Source organism: Dryobates pubescens, chromosome 3 (genome assembly GCF_014839835.1).
Source record: "Dryobates pubescens isolate bDryPub1 chromosome 3, bDryPub1.pri, whole genome shotgun sequence".
Classification (NCBI taxonomy): Eukaryota; Metazoa; Chordata; class Aves; order Piciformes; family Picidae; genus Dryobates; species Dryobates pubescens.
Genome location: NC_071614.1, coordinates 36,566,464 through 36,589,613, shown reverse-complemented (window position 1 = coordinate 36,589,613; position 23,150 = coordinate 36,566,464). Strand labels below are relative to the sequence as shown.

Below are 23,150 nucleotides of genomic sequence, written 5' to 3'. Positions count from 1 at the left end.
TTACTAATGGAAATGCCCTTCCAGGCAAAAACTTCCCTTCCATCCCTTTGCTTTATGTGCACAATTTTTTGTATTTCTGTCCCTGACTAGAAGCACGCAGGAATTCTTTCCTGGGCATACTTCCGAGACACCACCTATCATGATGCACTGGCAGCTGTAGGTTTCTTTCAGTTTCCCTATTAATAGAACGAGCTTCTCACATAAAATTCAAGCAATGTTTTAAAACAAATGTGATGTTAAGAGAAGAGAATAGAACCAGATTCTTATTACAAGAAGTGTATAACTTCAGTGGTATAGCTTGACAGTAGCATTTACTTCTTTAATGTCAGTTTGTAATTAGTGTTTGCTGGCCTCGTGCACTATGTTGTTATAGCCATTTTAGTAGTAATCACATTGATAATGGACACTTTCTTTTTAGATCTTCCCAAACTTCCTGTATCTTGTTCCTCCACTAGCCTTGAGGTTAAAGTAGTCCATAAAAACTGGAACAGATTTACTCGTATGCTGTTCAAAGATGCTCCAAAGATAGGATTTAATTATTTTTCTTTGAATATACCTTTCAAAAATCTAGCAAACATTACCCTGCAAAAGGGTATATTTTAAACAATGAAAGTAGCACACTCAGATCAACCAAGATTATACAAAATTATGTAAGAAATTTTAAAAAATAGAGGGGGGGAAAAACAGCTTCCCACAGTCTGTCTGTGACTTAGCACAAATAAGTTTCTCTAAAAGCAGTTTCATTATATTTTCCTATATGATATATTACAGAATATCCCTTCCAGCCATATAGTACAGTTAGCACACTAGTATCCTTTTACAAGTATGTGAATACTAATGCAGAAAATCCAAATCCTCTACTCAGAAAAACAAACAAACAAACAAACAACAAGTAATAATAGAATTCCTGTCAGTCCTAAGAAGTTTATGGTAACATTTTGAAACAAACCTCCTTGGCGCTAGCTATTGCCAGCCTTCGGTACATCAACCTGCCTATATGCAGTCAGCAAATTGCATGCATGCAGCCACCAGTGTAGCTCAGAAATCATTAGCCCGCTGTTGCTGAAAAGATGATGAAATATAGCTCCATATTTTTATGACACTGTAAAGCCTCAGTTTGGCCAGATTATTCTCCAGTTACCAATATATTTATCTTTGCTCAAAAGGAATGAAATTTGTGGTTGAGTTTTTCCCAGCAGTTCAGTAAAAATCTGTCAATAATTAAGTCTGAACATAAACCAGCATTTCAGAACAAAACCACATGTGTTCCCAATTGCCTTAGCTATTCAGTCTGTTGACAGATCACTCTTAAGTACAAGTAGCAGTTTGAAAATTAGCGTAAAGAAAATACTACTGTGTGATAAAACCACTGAATCGAGTCATTGTAAAACACAAAAAAGTGAGGTATATATAGAGATAGATAAAAACGGATGAATGAAATGTATTTATGAATTCAAGTATGCCAGTACTTCTATATAAACCATTCAACCAGTAGTGCCAACTAACTAGCTTTAATTGAGAAATATGTAAAGCTGCAAACAAAGAGGAACTTGATCTACTTAGGCTGTAGACAGACATCATTACTGCTTATCTATGGTGTTTTCTAACATTTTCTAAAACATAAAGATGTGTTTTCCTGAACACACTCTGTATAACCAATATAAGAAAAATACTATTATCTAGAAAAAAATTGCATGACTGGGCCACTTTTTTTCCCCCTTGTCTAATATGTAAGAACCTACCTGCAATCTCCTTATACAAGAAAAGTTACCACATAGAGTTTCTTTCATTTCAAAATTTCAAACACAAAAAGATATGATCAGCATAAAATTAGTTTTAGAAATGTTGGTATGCTTTCTTAATGTAAATATATCTTGTATTTCACAGTTAGGGATTGTGTACTTTTGGTTGGTTGGTTTTTTTCTGGGGGGTGGGGTGGTGGGGTGAGGGTGAAAACCATCACCAATTTTAATGGTTTTAATGATATTTTTCCTAAGGAAAGATGACTAAAATGTGGTAAATGTGTAATCCTATTGCTTTTTTAAAAAGTGAAATTATTATCTTTAAAAAGTGGTGGTGATTCGATGAATTTAGAAACATACAGAGTTTATTAATAATTGCTCTGTATTTCACATCCCCTTGCAGGCATCATATTGGAGAGGAGGAGACTGAGGGGTGACCTCAGGAGGACAGAACGAGGCTCTTCTCAATGATGTCCTGTGACAAGGGGCAATGGGTGCAAGCTGGAGCACAGGAGGTTCCATGTGAACATAGGAAAAAACTTTTTCACTGTGAGAGTGACAAAGCCTTGGAATAGGCTGCCCAGAGAAGTTGTGGAGTCTCCTTCACTGCAGACATTCAGAACCCACCTGGATGCATTCTGGTGTGATCTGCTCTAGGTGGTCCTGCTCTGACAGAGGGGTTGGAATAGCTAATCTTTCAAGGTCCCTACCAACACCTAACATTGTGTGAAAGAGGGAGAGTCAGACATAAGCATCTCTATCTGCCCTTTTTATGCTTTCCTTTCTGATTCAATACAGAATCTTGCATTCTTTTTAAATAAATATAAAACTTCATGTTGAAGGTATGAAACCAAGGCATAGCTGAACTTATAATTTAAATGTCAAAAGGTTATATTTTCTCCATATTTTAGACAGTGGACAGTGATTTCATCTTTGGCTATCTTAAGATGAGGTTCAAAACACTGATTCAGATTTACAGCAAAGTAGAATTCAGAATTAGCAGTGCTAGTATTGAAATCTCATGACCTACATTCACATTTATTCTGCATCTTAAAAACAAAAAACAGTTAAAAAGGTTTAAATAAGAGTGTCATGGGTTACATTGAATCTGCTGCTATTTATATCATCCTGCCTCATGCCAGCTTCAAAATTAAAGTGCTGACTGGAGCAAAGTATTATGAGGCTTGAGTTATAACATGAATGGCTTCCTGTTCTGGTTGCTGCTTTTGGGTCCAAGTTTTGAGTATTGCCTCTTTTTTTGCAGGGATGGTAGCAATGAATATGGGAGTTGGGTAGCTCACTGGTTTTGCTTTTCTATTTTGTGCTGTTTTTTTCCCCTTTCCTGCTAGTCAGTTAAGCTAAGGTAATCGTGCATTATGATTATGTTTTCATATTTTATATTAAACTGGTTTTATCTCAACTCTTCATCTCAACACACAGTTTTGGTGTGTTACTTTTCCCCTCACTTCTTTGTTGGGGGAAAACAGGCAGGTTAACTCATTCATGATGCTTTAACCTGTCACAGAGCCAAATAAAAAGTCCATGATTAGATTTCTATTTCAGTATTTTGAGATATTTTTTTAGATTCACTACAAACCTGAAAAGGCAGTTACAGTAAAATGCTGTAGATCTTCCTACCTCAAATAACAAAATACATTAAAAAAGCATAGATGGGAATGGGAGATCAGCACTCAGATGCTGCTATCATGTGAACTACTACGTATAATGTAATAGTTCCTCCTGTGAGAGGAAAAAAAAGATATGGTTGTGCCAGTTGGTTATCTTTCCTGTAAATTACATTAGCCTGTAAACAACATAAACACACTGGCAATTAAAGAATGTTGATCTCTTCATGATTTATAGGAAGGGAAATCTTTCAGATGCATTCAGGCATACCATTCATGTTTGTAGCTTATTAGTCAGCAAACAGGGCTCATTTGATACTTATTTCAAGGTATACAGTAAATAAGCAATCAACTTCATAAAAAAAAGTATTGAAATGAATTGTGTCTGCAGCTGAGGTGTTATAAATGATAGAACACAGTTTTAAATAATTCTTTTGTGCAACGTGCAACAATTGAATAGAAAAATACTTAAAATCTATATTTTGGCTGATATGAAGTATGTTCATGCATATCATAGTTAAATGTCATTTAAAAAACAAACAAGCAAGTTGGAAACTTCTTTGTTATTCTTTGTAAATAAAGTCATCAACAGCTAAAATAAGCACAGCAAGCACATTTTTATTGTAGTGGAGTTAAAGCTAATTATTAGATACAGTGATTAGAAACTGAATGGGGATCTCTGTTATATGAAAAAGTAATTTGAAAAAGCACCGTTAAGGGAATATTTTCAGGAAAATAAATACAAGTTTGCATCAGTGAATGAGAACATTTAGTTCTAAATTAAAGTTGAAATGGGATGTTTTTCAGCATGGTAGCTTCATGGAGGTAATTCCGTTAAGTGTTACTAGATAATTAGGAATATTCAAATAAATAAATAAATAAATGCAGACGGTACATTTGCATTATCTTCAACTCCATTTAGTGAAGAAATATTTAATTGCTCTCTAGCTTCACTGGAAATCTCTCTAAAGTTAAATATTAGCATCTTTGTGTTGGCTCTGAAAACAATATCTGTTCTTATGTACTGACCTTTTACCACGGTAATTTATTGAAAGCTAAAATGCATAGTATTTTTAATGTTCAATTTTAATAATTTAATGAAAAGGTCATATATTCCTTTATTTTGATGTATTTTACATGCTTATTCACTATATTCTGACTCTGCCTATGTTATTACTGTTCAACTTGTGGTTTATAGTCTCTGCACTTCCACAAGCACTCTCAAGAGCTTCTACATGATGGAGCTGCTAGGTGGGACAGATCATTCTTAGCATGCTGCTAATTCTAGTAACATGCTAAGAATAAAAAAGCGTATTTGTTCCTTAATTTTTATATTTCTCCACTCCTTCTGATGTTTTTTGATCTTGTACAGTTTGTCCAATAAATCCAGCACAGTACTTCCTACAAACATCACTGAAGCATGGCCCTCTAAATGGTAAATTTAGTGGTTTTATTCTTCATATGAAGCAACATCAGATTATAGTACCTTCTTTTTTATTATTATTATTAATTATTGTCACAATATTATTAATAAATAAAACACAGATATAGCTACTCTATTGTTTTAAAAAAACTATATAATTTGTAGTCACACTATATTTTCAAATCTTACTCTTTTGTACAACACAACTGTTTCTATCAATTACAAAAGAACCCAACCTCCACAATGTTAGACACTAAAAACACACATTAAAAAATTCTGCAGAATTTTCTAGCTGCTGGTAACTGAAACCAGTATATGCACAACACACACAGTTACTGTATGTTTAACATGACTGCTTTTGTCAGGTTAAGCATTCTTAAACTCATATGAACACAAATGCAGTGACTGGCACTTTTCAATATGGTCAGTGTAAAGGAATAGGTGTGCTCTTTGTGGATGAGCAGTATCTCTACCAATCTGTCTGTCATCATGAACCTGTAATGCTCTGAAAATGACTCCCGGTGCAACAAGCTACCTTACTGAAGAAAAAATTCTCTGTTATGCACAAGGTCTTCAACCACTTATTACAGACAAGGAATTTCTATTTTACTACTGCACTTTCACAATTGAATGTTTCCAAAGAAAACGTGCTACCTTAGACCCAGCAAGTTACAGTTACTATGTAATTCAAGACACAGGTCAGTCAGTTTTGGTTGTTAGGAGATATAATCATGAAGTTTGGAAAAGACCTTTAAAATCAAGTTTAACTATCAACCCAACATGACCATGACCACTAAACCAGGTACTGACATGTTTTTTTCAACACCACCAGGTATGGCGACTACCATTTCCCTGGGCAGTCGGTTCCAATACCTGATCACTCTCTTAGTGAACATTTTTTTCCTAATATCCAATCTAAACCTTACTAAGAAAAGCCCACGAAGAAAAGCGCAAGCTGCATAAATTTTTAAACAATGGAATTATATAGAACCCTGTTCTATATACTTCACCTTCAATAATCTGAAAGCTGTCATCACTCCTGAGAAGGTAAATTTTCTGAACTAATTTGGAACAAACAGGAGCTGAAAGCTCTTTAAACATTTTCATATCAAAGGAGTAATCTTTCTTGTCAGTCTTCTGAGGAAGACAGTAAAGTCCTTGGTTTTATTTTTGTAAAAGCATAAATTCTCTTTTGTTTTAAACCTAGTGATTTGTGTTTAAAAATTGACTATAAGTTGATATTCTCCCAGCATATAACCATTTAAAATCCCAAATGTAAGTAAAATTTATTAATTCAGCTGTCAAGTCCATACAGATTTGCCGGGCTTTACTTATACTTAACTGCACACGGAAAAATTAACATTTTAAGAGCTTCATCAAGCCCAATGGGACTGTAGTGGATTGCTTTCAAATACAGCAGCCGAAGCAAACACACTACCCGTGTTCTCTATTACCATATCGCTACCCATGAGGCAGTGTGCTAATTCTAAATATTTATTGTGAAAGCCTGTACATCAGTTTCTAGGAAACCAAGATTTCTCTTTAGAGTTGCCCCCTGCAGAAGAGTTGAAACTCAGTTTTAGAAACTCTCCTAGTTAATAGTGCCAAATTCTGAATTCTCACACCTGCAGTACTAAATAAAAGATGTGCAATGTCAAAGATTATTTCCACAACAATGAAGATTAGAATAAGAACTGGTATAATGAAGTCTTCATATAGAGCTAGTCTTTAGGTCTAGTTTCCATACCCTAAAACTATAAATACTATTGTTACTCCAGGCCATACACAATAATTTACACCTATTTACAGCACAAGCCAGAGACAGTCATCCAATTTCAAATTCAAGAAACAAGGAGATAGAGAATTTAATATTTGCTAAAACACTTATTAAAAACCTTCCTTCTTTTAAGTGTTTTAACAGGTCTAGTTCTTTTTCTTAATCATAACTTCCTCTGTTAATTTAGAATCATAGAATCAACCCGGTTGGAAGATACCTCCAAGATCATTCAGTCTAACCTATCACCCAGCCCTATCCAATCAACTAGACCATTGCACTAAGTGCCTCATCCAGTCTTTTCTTGAAGATCTCCAAGGATGGCAACTCCACCACCTCCTTGGGCAGCCCATTCCAATGTGTGAACCTGTATTTTCTCTGCATGGATGCATTTATATGCTCTAAACATTTACCTCTGAACCTGCTTTCTACTGAATATTAGAAACTGCACACATACACACACACAAAGTTAATTTGATACAACACTCAGCAACAAGAGGAAAATAAAATAAAATGGATCAGTCTTGAGTACCTGGTAATCTGTTTGCTCAGTTCAAGCTCCCATGGGCTATAATTGTGGCTGAAAGAAGAGGTAAAGGAGCTATATGACAAATAAGGACCATAATATCAGCAAGAACTTCAGAAAATCTTGCTTGGAGACTTGTTGACATCACATAGTTATCCTAAGAATAAAGCATGTATAAGAACTGTATTTTAAAGTGGTGTTCTGTTTTAATCATAAGAAATTCCTGTCTTTTTTCTTTGATATCCTGGATAACAGACACGGTTTCTCATTTCAATATAGCAGCAGTCCTACTGACTAGAATCTCTTTAAGTACACAACACTAATTCAGCCTCAGAGCACAGTGAGAAATAAGAGCATTTGATGGCATAATTAAAAAGCTATGTCAACTTTTATGTACAAGTGGGTCAAACTAAAGCTGGCATTCTTTATTCCTGAGTGCTCAACTTTTCAATATTAATGATATTTTTATGTACACAGAAAGATGACAAATGACACTCTAGTAAATCTGCATATATGCTCTGCTAGAATATATCCTACTTCTGTTTCAGTGTGTACTGTAAATGACACTGCCCTCAATTCAGTTATATAAAAAAGAAAATTGTAGATTATTGTGACAACATAAATATATATGCAATTTATAAAACTCATTTGAACTTACCTAAATTCATTTATGTACTACTTCCTATATGTTTTTTCCAGAATTTTGTTCTTCTATTCTAATTTCACCCTAAGAAAAGTGTAGATCTTCTTTTTAATATAGGACAGTATCTGAAATTCACCTTTTCTTTCAATACTTTATCTGTAATTTCCAAAAGTACTGAATACAAAATAAAACCTCCAAATACAGGCGATTATACATCTCTACACGGGATTTTTTCAGAACTTCAAAATTACAGAATTCCTCTGTGTTAGTTAGATCTTCACATCATATTCTACTGCATTGTTTTTAATCTACAGATTTTAATGTGAAGATCACATAATTCTAACTAAATAACAATTGTCTTAATAAAAGTTCTCACTTTCAGAAAAACACTTGCATTTCCTTTCTGCCCCATCTGTCTGTTTCAATAAAAGTGGGATGCAATTATATGCACACATTTATAGCATTTTGAATAGAATCTTAAGATCAAACAGGTTGGAAAACACCTCAGAGATCATCAAGAAGGCTGTGGATATAGTCTACCTGGACTTCAGCAAGGCCTTTGATACTGTCCCCCACAGCAAACTCCTGGCTAAGCTGCCATCTTGTGGCTTGGACAGCAGGTGTGCTGGGTTAGGACCTGGCTGGAGGGCTGAGCCCAAAAAGTGGTGGTGAATGGTGCCACATCCAGCTGGCAGCCAGTCACTAGTGGTGTCAGTGCTGGGCCCCATGCTCTTTAATATCTTTATCGATGATCTGGATGAGGGGACTGAGTTCATCATCAGTAAGTTTGCAGATGGCACCAAGCTGGGGGCAGGTGTTGATCTGTTAGAGGGTTGGAGAGCTCTGTAGAGGGACCTTGACAGGCTGGACAGATGGGCAGAGTCCAAGGGCATGAGATTTAACACATCTAAGTGCCGGGTTCTACACATTGGCCATAACAACCCCATGCAGTGCTTGAGGCTGGGGTCAGAGTGGCTGGAGAGCAGCCAGGCAGAAAGGGACCTGGGGGTACTGGTTGATAGTATGCTGAGCATGAGCCAGCAGTGTGCCCAGGTGGCCAAAAAGGCAAATAGCATTCTGGCCTGTATCCGGAACAGTGTGGCAGCAGGAGCAGGGAAGTCATTCTTCCCCTGTACTCAACACTAGTTAGGCCACACCTGAGTACTGTGTCCACTGGGCCCTCCAGTTTAGGAAAGATGTTAGAATACATAGAATACACCAGGTTGGAAGAGACTTTCAAGATCATCACGTCCAACCCATCAACCAATCCAACCCACCTAAACAACTAACTCATGGCACCAAGCACCCCATCAAGTCTCCTCCTGAACACCTTCAATGATGGCGACTCCACCACCTCCCCCGGCAGCCCATTCCAATGGGCAATCACTCTCTCTGTATAGAACTTCTTCCTAACATCCAACCTAAACTTCGTTGCTCTTCTCTGGACTTGTTCCAGCAAGTCAACATCCTTCCTAAACTGAGGGGCCCAGAACTGGACACAGTACTCGAGGTGCAGCCTAACCAGTGCAATGTACAGGGGCAGAATGACCTCCCTGCTCCTGCTGCTGTTGATGTTGAGTTGCTGGAACGTGTCCAGAGAAGGGCAACAAGGCTGGTGAGGGGTTTGGAACACAAGCCCTCTGAGGAGAGGCTGAGGGAGCTGGGGTTGCTTAGCCTGGAGAAGAGGAGGCTCAGGGGAGACCTTCTTGCTGTCTACAACTACCTGAAGGGAGGTTATAGCCAGGTGGGGGTTGGTCTCTTCTCGCAGACAACCAGCACCAGAACAAGAGGACAAAGTCTCAAGCTGTGCCAGGGGAGGTATAGGCTGGATGTTAGGAAGAAGTTCTTCATAGAAAGAGTGATTTGCCATTGGAATGGCCTGCCTGGGGGGAGGTGGTGGAGTCACCATCCCTGGAAGTGTTTAGGAAGAGACTTGATGCGGTGCTTGGTGCCAAGGTTTAGTTGATTAGATAGTGTTGGATGATAGGTTGGACTTGATGATCTCAAAGGTCTCTTCCAATCCGGTTAATTCAATTCAAATCTATTCTATGCTATGCTATGCTATGCTATTCCCTAATGCCTAATGCCTCATAACTAACTAAACCATGGCTTCAAGTGCTACATCCAATACTTTTTTTGAACACCTCCAAGGACAGCAACTCCACCACTTCCCTGGGCAGCACATTCCTATGGCAAATCACTCTGTGAAGAGCTTTCTCCTCACCTTGAGCCTAAACTTCCTCTGGCACAGCTTGAGAGTATGTCCTCCTGTTCTGTTGCTGCTTGCCTGGGAGAAGAGATCAACCCCCACCTGCCTGCAACCTCCTTTCAGGTAGTTGTAGAGAACAGTAAGTTCTCCCCTGAGCCTCCTCTTCTCCAGGCTAAACAACCCCAGTTTTTCAGTTAATATTATCATCAGCTGTAAAGCAGGCGATGTATAAAAACAAATCATTAATACTTCAATTTTTTTATGTTATTTCAGATGGTTTACATTTGAAATTCAGATTCTTCACTGTGGTGCCACTGCAAGCTTAGTTGAACTGTCTAGCCTGCAAAATTACTTTGCTTTCTTTTTATCCACAGTAAATTACCTTCCCTGCTGGTTGTCCTCTCTCTTTCCTACTTGGGAAATAGGAAAACCACAAACAATATCTCTGTCATCTCTACACATCATATCTAAACTGTCTGTGCTGTAACTATGGCTTTACAACTTCAGAGATATAAAACAGCACAGCATTTTTGAAGCACAGAACTCTGAAGAAAATTCATTAAATCTAATCAGTAGCCTACAGTGAAGACACTAGGAAAAAAAGATAAAAAAAGTAGCCATCAATAAATGTGTTACTTAGATTCAATTTAACATTCTTTTAGAGTCAAAGAAATAATCAATGCATTCTGTGTGCTAACTAAACAGAGATGCCAGGGGGCAAGGTATTTATTAACTGTAAGAACAGTTCATTGACAGGTTTGCTCTGAGCTGATGTAGATTACTGCACTGGTCTCAGTAGAAGAACCATTCAATAAACTAATGGGTAGCTGTTCAAGATAGCTTGCAGTGGAGATTCAGGAAGGGTTTTCAGCAGGAGTATGTTCAAATCTGTGTATCATGTTGGATTAAAAAAAACCAACAAACCTCACTAACAAACGTTTTAGCTGTTATATACAGAGTTATCTTCACACCTGACCCATATTCTAAAATTCTATCCTTCTTTTAAAAAAATGATGATTAATTAATGAGATAATAAGAATGAAATCACCTATGCTAATGCCTACCAAAAAAAGGTTTTCATATAGTAGAGTATTTGAAAAATTGTGTTTAAAAAAATGGTGATATAGTAAGAAAACACTGCAATATGTTTAAGAAAACAGCAAGACGTAGCATTACAAACACAGTACATTATAGAACAGTCTGGTAAATTGCCATCCTTCAATATCACCGATCCCAATAGAGGCCACAACACATGCCAGCGTAGCTTTGATACCCTGTGACTGGTTTCATTATGTATTATTCTTGAACTAAGTACCAGCAACAAAACTAAAACTTCAAGGTCCAGAGAATAATTATCTGTTTTCTAGACTAAATCACAGAATCACTATGGCTGTAAAAGACCTTTAAGGTCAAGTTCAACCACTATTGCACTGTTTACATGGTAAAACAAATCTCCACTGATATACCTGTTAGCCAACTCCAGTTTGAATCCCAGGTAGGTGGGAGGGTTTGTTTTGGCCTTTTTCTCCTTTTTTTTTTTTGATGGAAACCCGAGGGATTGGATGCTTTTTTCAGAACTATTGTGATTGTTGCACTCAAATCTAGCATCACTGATAGGAATATATGGCAAAAACAGAGGAATATTTGTGGGTTTTATGTTACTAGGAAGCTATACTAGAGGCTGATTGCAATGTATAAGAACTGTGAGAAAGCAAGAAATGTAGTGATTCGTAACTTTATCTATGAAAATCTTCTACCATTTTCTGAATGCAGTGGTATGATCTGTTGCATTAGACTATTTTTGACCTGACTGTGAGAAAATGAGGTTAACTGAATGGATATTCTAGAACTAGGCAACAGACCTAGCAGAAGAAAACTTCAGCAGCACATAGAATCCTCCAGGTTTACAGAGTCTATTTAGAAAGATAGGAATGATAGGGGTATTTTCAGCAACCCAAGGTCTCTGTTAATGTATTTAAACCTTTTCCACATACTTAATTTGAAAAATCTAGTGTTTTTCATGTTATCTTAAATGTGGTGGAAAATTACACTGTAGGTCACAGTGCTTTCTTAAGTGAGTTCTCACACTCTTATGTTGCTGTCAGTTTGTGATGTGGTATGAATTAAGCCTTTATACCTCTTCAACACAGTAGGCTGTAAATTAATAGGTGCAAAGAAAGCAATAGTGTTCTGTGAATTAAGCATCAATTTACTGCTTCTATACTTCTCACTTCATACACTGTTCACATGCTTGTATATTAACAGCTAAGTGGTCTCTGTGTCTTTACAGATAACACAGGCAAGAGATTATATCAGCTCAGCCACTACTGCAAGCACGAAGGATATTTATCATATTTATTTTAGCTTATAAAAGCTTCCACATACTTTTATGGGTACAGATCCTTATATATATATTAATTAGCATGAAAATACTACAAGACAAGCAATTCATATCAGATATGCTTTCTTTAAATACAAGCTTAAGAACTTCTGCAAGATTTTCATGTGAGATATTATCATAAACTAAATATATTTATTAAGTAGTCTCAAATAGATTTATCTTTGCATCAAGAATTTACCAAATTAGGGTTTGTTTGTGGTGGTGGTGGTTTTGGGTGGGGTAGCTTTTTTTTTATCAGATGATTTCCACCACCTCCATCCCCAAACACAAGATTGACAGAGAATCCAAAGGATAGCTATGGTCCAAGAGGAAGAACAGGGAAGTGTTCTGTTACATCTCTGCCTGAAGCTCTCAAAAGAATTACATACATATTTTAGCACTTGTCTTCATTATGTGGGCCAGTATTTGGGTAAAGAGACCACAGGATACTGACACAGCTACCTTGCATTTGCCAGGAAGGAAGATAGTAGGCCTGGCTTCACTGCTGTACTGTATTTTCCCAAGTCTGCTAACAGTTTGCTTACAACTGTGGATAATTCATTTTTTCAAGCAAGCACTTGAATGCCTGCAGAAAATCCATTTTGGAACATGATGATTTTGATAAATATAGCAAAGTACAAGATACATCACTGATGAGATCATCTTATTAATCCCTATTATGGGAAAACTGCAGGAGTGAATAAGCTGTTTATCTGCATATGTTTGGGTATAGCAACTGCTATGCCAATGAACTGGATATAGATACTGAATTAAAACATGCTATTTCCCACTCAGGGAATTTTAAAAGACTCTTGGAAAGCAATACTTTAAGAACTAAAGTATGTCAGTTGCCTGTCTGACATGTTTAATATACATAGCTGGCATTATATCCAAAACACTTTGCCTATTTTCTTTCTAAACTCCCTAATCTGTGAGCAGGATAATGCTTTTTGAGGCTATGCCTAACAACTCTCAGACCAGTGAGACATTCACTCCAACACTACAGAACTCCATGGGCACTCAAGTTCAGAGTGTTTTTTGCAAAACTTGTATACTTGTATCATTTTCAAAGCTTAATCTACTAGAAACCAAGGGGGAAAGGACAAGAAGAACGACTACAATGTGTCAATGTTTGTTTGAGATAAGTTTTATCACATTCTAAGTTTAAATAATTGAATATGGCAGCCAATTCTGAGGGAGGATTCAGAAACAAGGATATGTTGGCAGAAGAAGAGAGAGGAGTAGTGAGAGCATGGGTGTGGCCAACAGAAAATGGCTAGAAGAAAATGGGAGAATTGGGGGTGCCAGCACCAAAGGCAGCAACTGACAGAAATGAGATGCTGGGAAAAGGCATATCCCACTGAGTCTTTTAAAGACATATGACATTTTCCATGCTACTTATTTTGGGGATTCTCCTATCATTTATTCAGTGTACAACATGTAAATAACTACTGATGATGTGTGCTCTAGCAAGAGTTTGAACAAATGGGGTATGGAAGAAGTTGACAAAAAACATATTTCAAGAACATAACTTTAATTCTAATCAAATAAAAACCCAAACATATTGACTGAAAATACCTACTGCTCTGTCACAATCATTGTATTCTTCAGTCTCATAAGGCTATTCATTCACCTTAAATGTACCTTAGTCCTTACAATGTGTCTTCAGGGGTTGGAAATGTATAGTGTTCTGTGATAAGTCAATTGAATGTTTTGGTGTTGCTCTATATATTTGACAGATAGTGTCCAAGTGATAAACACCATAAATGAAAAAGACTATGGGATTTTTATAAAGTAAGAAAGTTTGCAATATGAAAGTCGAATAGAAAGTATTTGAGGGTAACTGTGCAACTTCTTTTCCTGATAAAAAGAAATGTGGTTCATGGCAGGTCAGACAGACAGGTTATCAAGTACAGAATCTTATACTCATTGGTCTCAGTTTCCTATCCAAAATAAACTACAAGGGAAACCCAGTTAGAAGCTAGAAAAAGTAAAGAGCTTGTAAAAACTAGTGGATGGTAAGAGACCCCTCTACCATCATCTCCAGCACAAACGTGTAGCTTTGCACAGTTTTACTGCTGATAAAAAGGGATGACCCTCAGAAGGTGTCTAAAGAGGCTAAATTTAGTACCTAATTTCAAATAAATGTTTAAAAAGCTAATAGTGTTCTCAAATGAGAAAGCTGGAATCTAACTGCCTTCTTTTCATTGCATGGCTGTGGCACATCTTATCTGACAGAAAAGGAAAATAAAATAGAACCTCACAATGTCAAGGGTATTTCACAAGTCCTTTTGTGGTGTGCAACAACATTAATGAAGGTGCATCCACAAGCCATACATCTTTTCACAACACACCAATAGATGGTGCTCTTTAGCTGTATAATTATGTAATTGTGAGCTACATATTCAGCATCTCTGTATGGATGTACTGCCATAGGTGTCTATCAAAAGGGTGATTTAGACCACTCCATAACATCATGAATTACTTTCCTATAGATTTCTCACAATGAGGGTGCTAAGATTAAGACAGATCTCTATAAACAGGACAGCCTGAAGTAGAATCATAGAATAGTCTGGGTTGGAAGGGACCTTACCAGGTCAACTGGTCCTATCTACCTAAAATGAGCAGGGATGTCTTCAGCTACATCATACTAGTGTTTTGAATTATAGCTAAATTCTTGATGTGATGTATTTATTTAATAAGCACAAATTAATATTTTAAGACCCAGTTGTTATAAGTGCTGTTCATTAACACAGAAATAAGAAGTAAGTTTCAGATGATTAAAGGTACTTAGGTTAAATTGTATGCCAAGATTATAGCAAGTCACTATTGCTGCTTCCAGATCACTCTCATATGCACAGACGTTTTAATGGCTTTACACTAGGTTATTGAGATGATTTGTAAGGAAGTCAGAATAATCTTAAAGGTATTTGAATAGCATTAGGAAATTAATTTGAACTAAAAAGCATGAAGTAGTTAATTCTCTTGGTATTGGAAAATACATACAAAAATTTGAAGGATAATAAATGTAAGTTTAAATGGAACCACAGTCACAACATTAGTACTGTAAGGTAAAAGAGAAAAGACAAATTTTAGAACAAGATTTGAGATTAAGATCCCAAATGAAAAGAAAAATTGTTGCAGAGTTCAGATTCATGCATACTGTAACAGTCTAACTTTGGAGGTTTCTTTTGCTTTGTGGGGGGTTTTGTCTGGGTTTTCTTGTTGTTGTTTTGGTTTGTTTGCTTGTTTTGTTTGTTTGTCAAAGACACAAAACACCTCAGTCTGAAGGAGGAGTCTTGGGGAAGACTCATTTAGAGATTTTCAAAAAGATGCTTTATACAAATGATATATTCCTGGTTTGACTTTGAAACCATAGACTGGGCCTTCAAAATATTTATTAACACTTTCTAGATCTAGTTTTTGTTTAAGTACCATGTATCTTAAGCTGAAGTCCAAAGGGATATGTTTGAAAGTATTTTTTTCAACGCACTTACTGTTCAGAAATCTTGAAAAAATAAAACTTTGTTAGTTCTAAAAATTAACAAGAAAGTCCTCAGATCAAAAAAATCCAGCCATTTGGTGGATAGACTTCAGATATAGCTGAGACAGTCATTCTGTTATGCTCTCAGAAGTACTATACATGCCATTGCAAGCAAGGGCTTATCAACTATGGACAAACATTTGACATCTAAAACTCCTTTATGTAATAGCATATTAAGTAAGTGATTCTGTCAAGTGTTAGGACTGGGCCAGCCACTAAATGACAGATGCTCTCTATTAACCCCTCTTCTTTGCCAAAGGGAAGAGAAAGAGAATAAAAAAGAGAGACATATCCATCAGAAAAGAAAGCTAAAACTACTTCAATGAAAACAATAACAATAAAAAGACATTTGCCACCATCACCACTGATGCTGTGGCAAAATTCACAGACTGGATTCAGAGGCATATGGGAACTGCAGTCAGGAATTCATGGATTGGGATCAAAGGCAAGAATGGACAGGGTCCTTGGATGCCAGCCATTGAAGAGGAAGAAGAAGAGAGCTTGACTCTTGTAATCCCTCAGCTTTATGCCAAATACGGCAAACATGGAATGGAATCCCTCATTGGCCTGCTTAGGATCCCTTCTCCCTGCAGGTCCAGCCTTTTACTCTGCAATCCCAACACAGTACACAAGATTTAGCAATGACCTTGGCCTGCACACCGATCCTTGGTACTAACTAGAAGCACCAAGGGTTATTATGGCTAGATGCAGATTCTGTCTGCAAAAACATCGTTCACTTCAGAAAGTGCAGTTCCTTCGAAGAGACTGAGCTGAAAAGTGAAATCACTGAACAGAATTAGTTCTGTTCTAACTCAATCCAGGCCAGATTCAAATTCAAAAATGTTTGCTTCATCAATGGTCTAATAAGACTTGTACTTGTTCCACAGATTAAAAAAAGCTTGTTCTACTTGCTTCACATGCATTCTGTGAACAGAGATGTTCATCTTTTTTAAGCCTGTTGACACTCCTATTGATTCCAAACACAATTTAGAATGTGGTCATCTATAAGTGCACATTCATTCAAGGTCCAGAGCTATATAATTGCTCTTTAATTAGGAATTAAAAAAACCCCAAAAAACAAAAACCAAACCCAACAACTTGAATAGCTTTGGACAATCTAATTGCAACAAGGACATAAAATAAACAGTAATGTAATGTCACATGAATCTTTTATAAACTAATTCCATTAGGATGAACTCTATGAATGATTTTCAAACAATCTTTCAAGAATAAGAAAAGGTAAATGAGTGTCTTCTTCCTTTCCAATGCACTGGAAAACAACAATCAGCTATATAACATGGAAATTGCTGAACATCTTTTAAAAAGTTTAGAAATACACAAGGCAATTTACAGTAACAAGGCATAAAATAGATTCAATATAAATGCTATAGCATATCTTCTCTATGTATTGTATGGACATATCAGATTATTTTTCCCCAGAATGTAGATTCTACTTGCTCTAGCATTTCTATTGCTTTGTTTTAAAACAATCCATCCACTTATTATTGTAATCACACTGGAACAGCTTGTAACATTGTTGATGTATCTGGAGAGGACAATCCAGCCTACTGCACCATACACTAAAATCACCAAAGAATCATCAATCTGAAATAATGTTCTTTATTCTCAATTTCTTTCTAGCTGCTGCAGTGCCTACATAGCTGTGTTTCTATGTCCTTCATTAGGAAAATATTTGACTTATTTTACAATGAATATTGCTTTAAGTAGAAAAAAAAGTCATAATTACCAGACCATGGTAATGCAATATATTTATTCTAACACAGAATTAATGTATAAAGCTATTGATATGATGCCAGATACAATAAAAAGAGAGTTATTAAAAAAAAAACAAACAACAACACCACATTTTCAGTTAATACAACTCTAGACTATTAAAGTTCAAACCAATTTCACATTCAAACACAGAGATTTTTTTAGCAGATTACAGCATGCACTACATTTAGTATGGCTCTAAGGTTGCTATGGTAACTGTCCTGTTTTAAATATAGTTGAATGTGTATCTTCATTCCAAATTATCCTATAATCCTTTACACATTTCCTATAAAACTTCCCATGGCTTCCCTAAACTTCTGTCAGTGATCCTAGGAAGACATAATAAATCCTTATATTGTCATGATCGGAGTTTAGTTTTATATATTAAAAAAAAAAAACTAAAATAATAGTCTTCAACCATGAAACAGAATATTGGGGAAAATCGTAATTTTTTTTAGACTGAATTCTAGGACAAATAACATTCACATTGACATCTCTGATATCAGCATAAAGATGATCAATGTCATATGAGATCAACGCAGAATATGATTCCATTGCTTTCTGCTCTATTATCATAAATCTTCCAGGAACAGATAGGGTTGTGAGAATCTCAGTAAATGTAAAGTTATTCCTTATATTTGCATGTTCAAGTTCAGTAAGATTAATTTCTTGCAACAAAGTAGGAAATATGTTACTGATGTCCAGTAGAGCCTCACAGAGAAAATTAAATGGAGAAAACACTTGCATTGCTGATGGTCATACATGTCTATGCCTGAGAGGCAAATGGTGTACTCAACACTTAGACATGAGCACCTAATCTGATACAAAACTGAGTGATGTCACAAAACTTTGGGATGTTTAGAAATGTTAGAAAATAATCTTGTGATATAAATTCAGAACTATCTCCAACAGAAAGGTTTTATACATTTGCCAAGCATGGTTGCCACATTTTTATTCGACAGTTTTTCAGCCTAGCCTGTCATGACATTAAAATAATAGTGAGATTGATTCAGATTTCCTCAGATTTCCAGAAACACATTCTGAAGATAAAAATTGTCAGTTATCTTTGAGCAGGAAATCTGTTTTTTTTTCCAGCACTACATCTTATAGGAATGGTGCAAGTGTCAAGCACAAGACATTCTCAGAGAGGTACAAAATTAAAATCTGCATACATAGCATGCAGATAAATCCTTATACAAACTGTTCTGCAATTTAATCTCTTCCCATAGACATAATTATTGTCTTTTACTCATTACAGAGAATGTAGATTCAGTATTATAATTACTAAGCCCTAATATTCCTAAGCAAATAGTGCTAACATCAGTCAAAATAAGGTAATATACACATACATGAGTATATGCAGCAAGACTGAATTACAGCCTGTCAGACGTCATCCATTTTCTCTGTACATGATCCTATCTTACTGGGATTTCGTGCACTTCCATTGCTAGAGTACAATATCATGGAGTACAAGGCATCCAAGACACAACATGAACTTAGTTCTCATATGCAGTTCAAATATGCAACATCAAAAAATGCTCACTGCTAAGATACTTGACAAACATAACACTTGAAGATGAAGGAAAATGAGAGGAAGGCTCCAGATTTGGAAAGAAGAAGTAAACGACTATATTTTTTCTCAATTCTGGAGGGTAAAAGGGATCAAAGGAAAATGCATAATGAAACGGTCAAGTAGGAAATATCTTAAATATATGTTAATATATTTTCAAAATACTCACCACAAAAAAAAATGGAGGCTGAGATCTTCCTAAGATCTCTGACTTACCATATTGATGGTGCTTCTGTTCCACTGATTTCTAAGAAGTCATATCCTTCCTCTAACTGAAAGTCAGTAAAGACCAAAGCAATGGTATCTCCTGGTTCAGCCAATATGGTCCAGGTGCAATCAGCATTGTTTTCATATTCAGAAGGAAAGTGAGGACTTGAAATAGTTCCGCTTGTCCCACGTAGTGTCCCTCCACAAGCTCCTTCAGCTGATGAACAGAGTATCAATTACTATTGGAGGTGCACTTTAAGCAAATGTTTCTGACATAGCAAACCCAACTCTTCTGTGCATAGAATACAAGTATATATAGATAAATTAAAATTCTATCCAGGTGAATGGAGTAGAACATTTGTGGCTTTTAAGCCTCAGAGACTTTTGGTTTGATTTTTTTGACTTCCCACCCCCCCACCCCCCGTTGGTGAAACTTTAGTGCCAGGCTAAAGACAGATAAGGTTGGCAGAAGAACAAGAGGAGCTTGTAGTTGAGCTCTGTGAAAGTGTTCACAGAAGAAGCCCAAAAAAAGAACTGGGCAGGGAATCACAGAAATAGCTTGTTTTTCTGTGATATAGATTTCTTTTCTAAAAAACTTTCCCATTTCTTATACTAACTAACTAACTAACTAACTAACTAACTAACTAAATCCTTACAGATTCACATGCTGCAAAAAAAATAAAAAATCATTGAAAGGCTTTTGACATGTTTCTATGAAAGCTTCAGCAATAGTAATTAAAGACATTTCTGCATATGTGGATGATCATAAGTATTTCATTTTTATCCATTTTATCACCTTTATGCCCAGCTTTTATCATTAGGTTTTACTTGCATACTCTAAGTACATACAGAGATTTAAAAAGAAATAGATTGGAACTTAACAGTCTAATTAGGATAATAATGGAATATCTAATTAAGACCACAGAGAGGGTTAGCAGTAGAGCTGCTCTTCTCAATCACAGTTGAAAGCCTGTCAGTGAAAAAGAGTTTTAAGGGAAGATTTGAAAGAGAAAGATTTGTTTGAACCAAAGCGAGAGGAATCGTGTGGCTGGACATCTAAAAAGAGAGACTATTACAAGAGGATAAATTCCTAATAAGGGACTGAAATGAATGAAAGAAGTGGAATAAAGGCAGAAATAGAATAGTTTCTTTAACGTTGAAGTATTACATGTACCATTAATTTGACTAAAAAATAAGAGAGAATGTTTCTGAAAAGATTCAAAGAAGTAAATATCTTTCCTCTTCTACATGCAAAGTAAATTTTAATGTAAAAAAATTGTAACGTAACATTGTCTGCCAAAGACTTACTGAATTTCTTGGTTTCTTGGCACACAAGTTCCTCAGAGGAGGGGGCAGGTCTTTTCAACAGATTTAATATCTTACTTTTTGGACTCTGATATTTATGTGTTGTTCTTTTTTTTTTAAAGGAAGGATATTTAGGGGTGGAATAGATCTACACTCCTAAACCATTTCCTTTTGTTGGTGAAACCAGGCCATTTCTGTGATTCCTCCCTCAATTCCTGGCTTTTTATACAGTGCATATTGAAAGGGCCATTGTGCCTCTTTGGAAGGAAAGGGAAAAGGAAGTGCAAATTAAAGAACTCATGGGTAAAGCCAAGAATCAGAGTAAAAATTCCTGGTGCATAATACATGCAAGGATCACAATAATTAAATTTATTGTAAAACTATAATAAATCATAAAGGAGAACCCAGATCTGCTATCCAATAGTATATAGAATCACCTTTTTTTCATTTTTTAAAAACTGTATAGTTTTCAAGTATTTCAGGTCATCACCTAGCCCAGTGAACCAACACAAATTAATTTGTTACATCCTATGCCTTTTTTTTTTTTTTTAATGTGTTTTTTGTTTGTTTGTTTGTTTGGTTGGTTGGTTGGTTGGTTGTTTTTCTTGGTCCAGGTTTTCTTCTTGTTCCCATTTCGTTGGTATTTTTTAGTTGGTTGGTTGGTTCAAAATGTAAGGCTATCAGTTCCAGGTGATAATTCATACAGGTCCTATGTGTATTCTTGAGACCCAGCAAGCAGGCCTTTCCCATCTAGGGTAATGAGTAATCTTTGCAATATGCTAAGCCAGCCATAATGTTTTGCTGCTAGCTGTTTGCTGTTACATTTTCAAGGTCTCGTCTAACCCAAAGAAAACATCCCATGATTCCATGAAATTTTGTTATGCTAACATTATCAATGACACCATCTCTCATTCCATATATGCTGACATTAACTAACATGCTATTGGTAATTACAATGCTGCTCAGGATCTCTGATGCCGAGTACTTGAATAATCTTTGAGCTCTAAGGCTTTGAATTTTACAGCTGACAAAGGAAGCTTATGTAGTTGATTATTTCTGGCAGTCACATGCAAAAATCTAAACTTATACTCTGTGCATCACCAACGAACACCACAGGAACTTGGGCTACTACAGATATCTGCCCAGAGAGATGCATAGCTTTTTAATCTATTCACAACACCATCTCAAAGAAGTTTGCCAGAAACCAAGTTAGCTCAGAAACTGAAAGGGAATAGTAGTCAGGTAAGACCACAGAAACTAACTCAGCTCAGATAGTCAGTATTTTCTCTCTGACAGGTGTGAATGCATTAGGGAAACACTGAAGCAAAAGCAGCTGCACAGAATGATCTTTCCTCTGATGTATTTCCCATGTACCAGGAGCCTGTGGTGTGGGGCCTTCCTTTTTATCATAGGTGGCATCCAGGATAAGGCAATCAGGCTTTTGAATGTTAAAACATAATAATTTGCCTAAATGTCATCACAGGCAGTCAGGAAGTGGCCACACCACTCAGATGGTAAGAGCCATAAACTATTTAGACATACGCTGTGTTTCATCAGCTGGCTCCAGAGATATCTGCTTTCCTTGGACTGATTGCCCCTGGCCATGGCCTTCTTGATGTTCTGCTTTTGAGAAAGCTAAAACAGTGCTTGGGAACCTTAATGCATCACTGTGCATGGAATAATTTCATACTAGATAGTGCCTCAGGCTTCACAAATTCAAGCTCAAAGTGATTAACAAATTGCATTTTAAAATGTGCAAGTAATTAATTCCAAACACTTATGGTTATTTTCAAGTTGTAAGCAACTGCACAAAGTACTGTTTGTATCAGCATAAATAAGTACTTGAAGTATAAAGCTACAAACATTTGGATCTCTCTGCAGTCAGGAATTAAATGCTCAGAATTTAGAGATTATGTATCTATAGAACATATTCATGCAAACACATATGGCTGGCATCACTTGACAAGAAAAATATATACAGTATAGATGTGTAGCTCAGATGAAACAGATGAACATACTCATCAAATTAATGCATGTAAAAATCAAAAGAATCACTGAAGAATCATGGCACTCAGTGAAAAAATCTTACATTTTTCTTCAAACTAGGAACAGTCATTTCACAAACAATAACAATCTGACAATTTTGGTAAGATGTTTGTAAGATCTTGGTAAGATCTTGGTAAGATGTTGGTAAGATCTTTCTACAAATGAGACCCAAGGCCTGATAAGCAGATAGCCAAAGATGAAGTAACAACAGAAACAGTATCCTAGAAACCTTCCTTGTTTAAATAGGTTTAGATATTTTTTTAAACAGTCAAGAATTTGTACTGGACTTTTCTCTCCTTCCCACACGAATGTCTCCCAGAGTGCAGTGTTCTGTACTCTGTATGCCTTTTATATACAGAAAAAAATTAAATGTATATGGAAGT

General features: G+C 36.2%; 1 protein-coding gene across 1 annotated transcript in view; it reads right to left on the bottom strand.

Annotated features, from left to right (window-relative positions):
• Positions 1 to 23,150, bottom strand: part of CSMD1 (CUB and Sushi multiple domains 1) — a 963,767-nt gene that overhangs the window by 419,816 nt on the left and 520,801 nt on the right. The window contains exon 5 of the mRNA XM_054179968.1: positions 19,426 to 19,633. Within this exon, the coding sequence (XP_054035943.1) occupies positions 19,426 to 19,633 (208 nt within the window). The remainder of the gene's footprint in view (positions 1 to 19,425; positions 19,634 to 23,150) is intronic.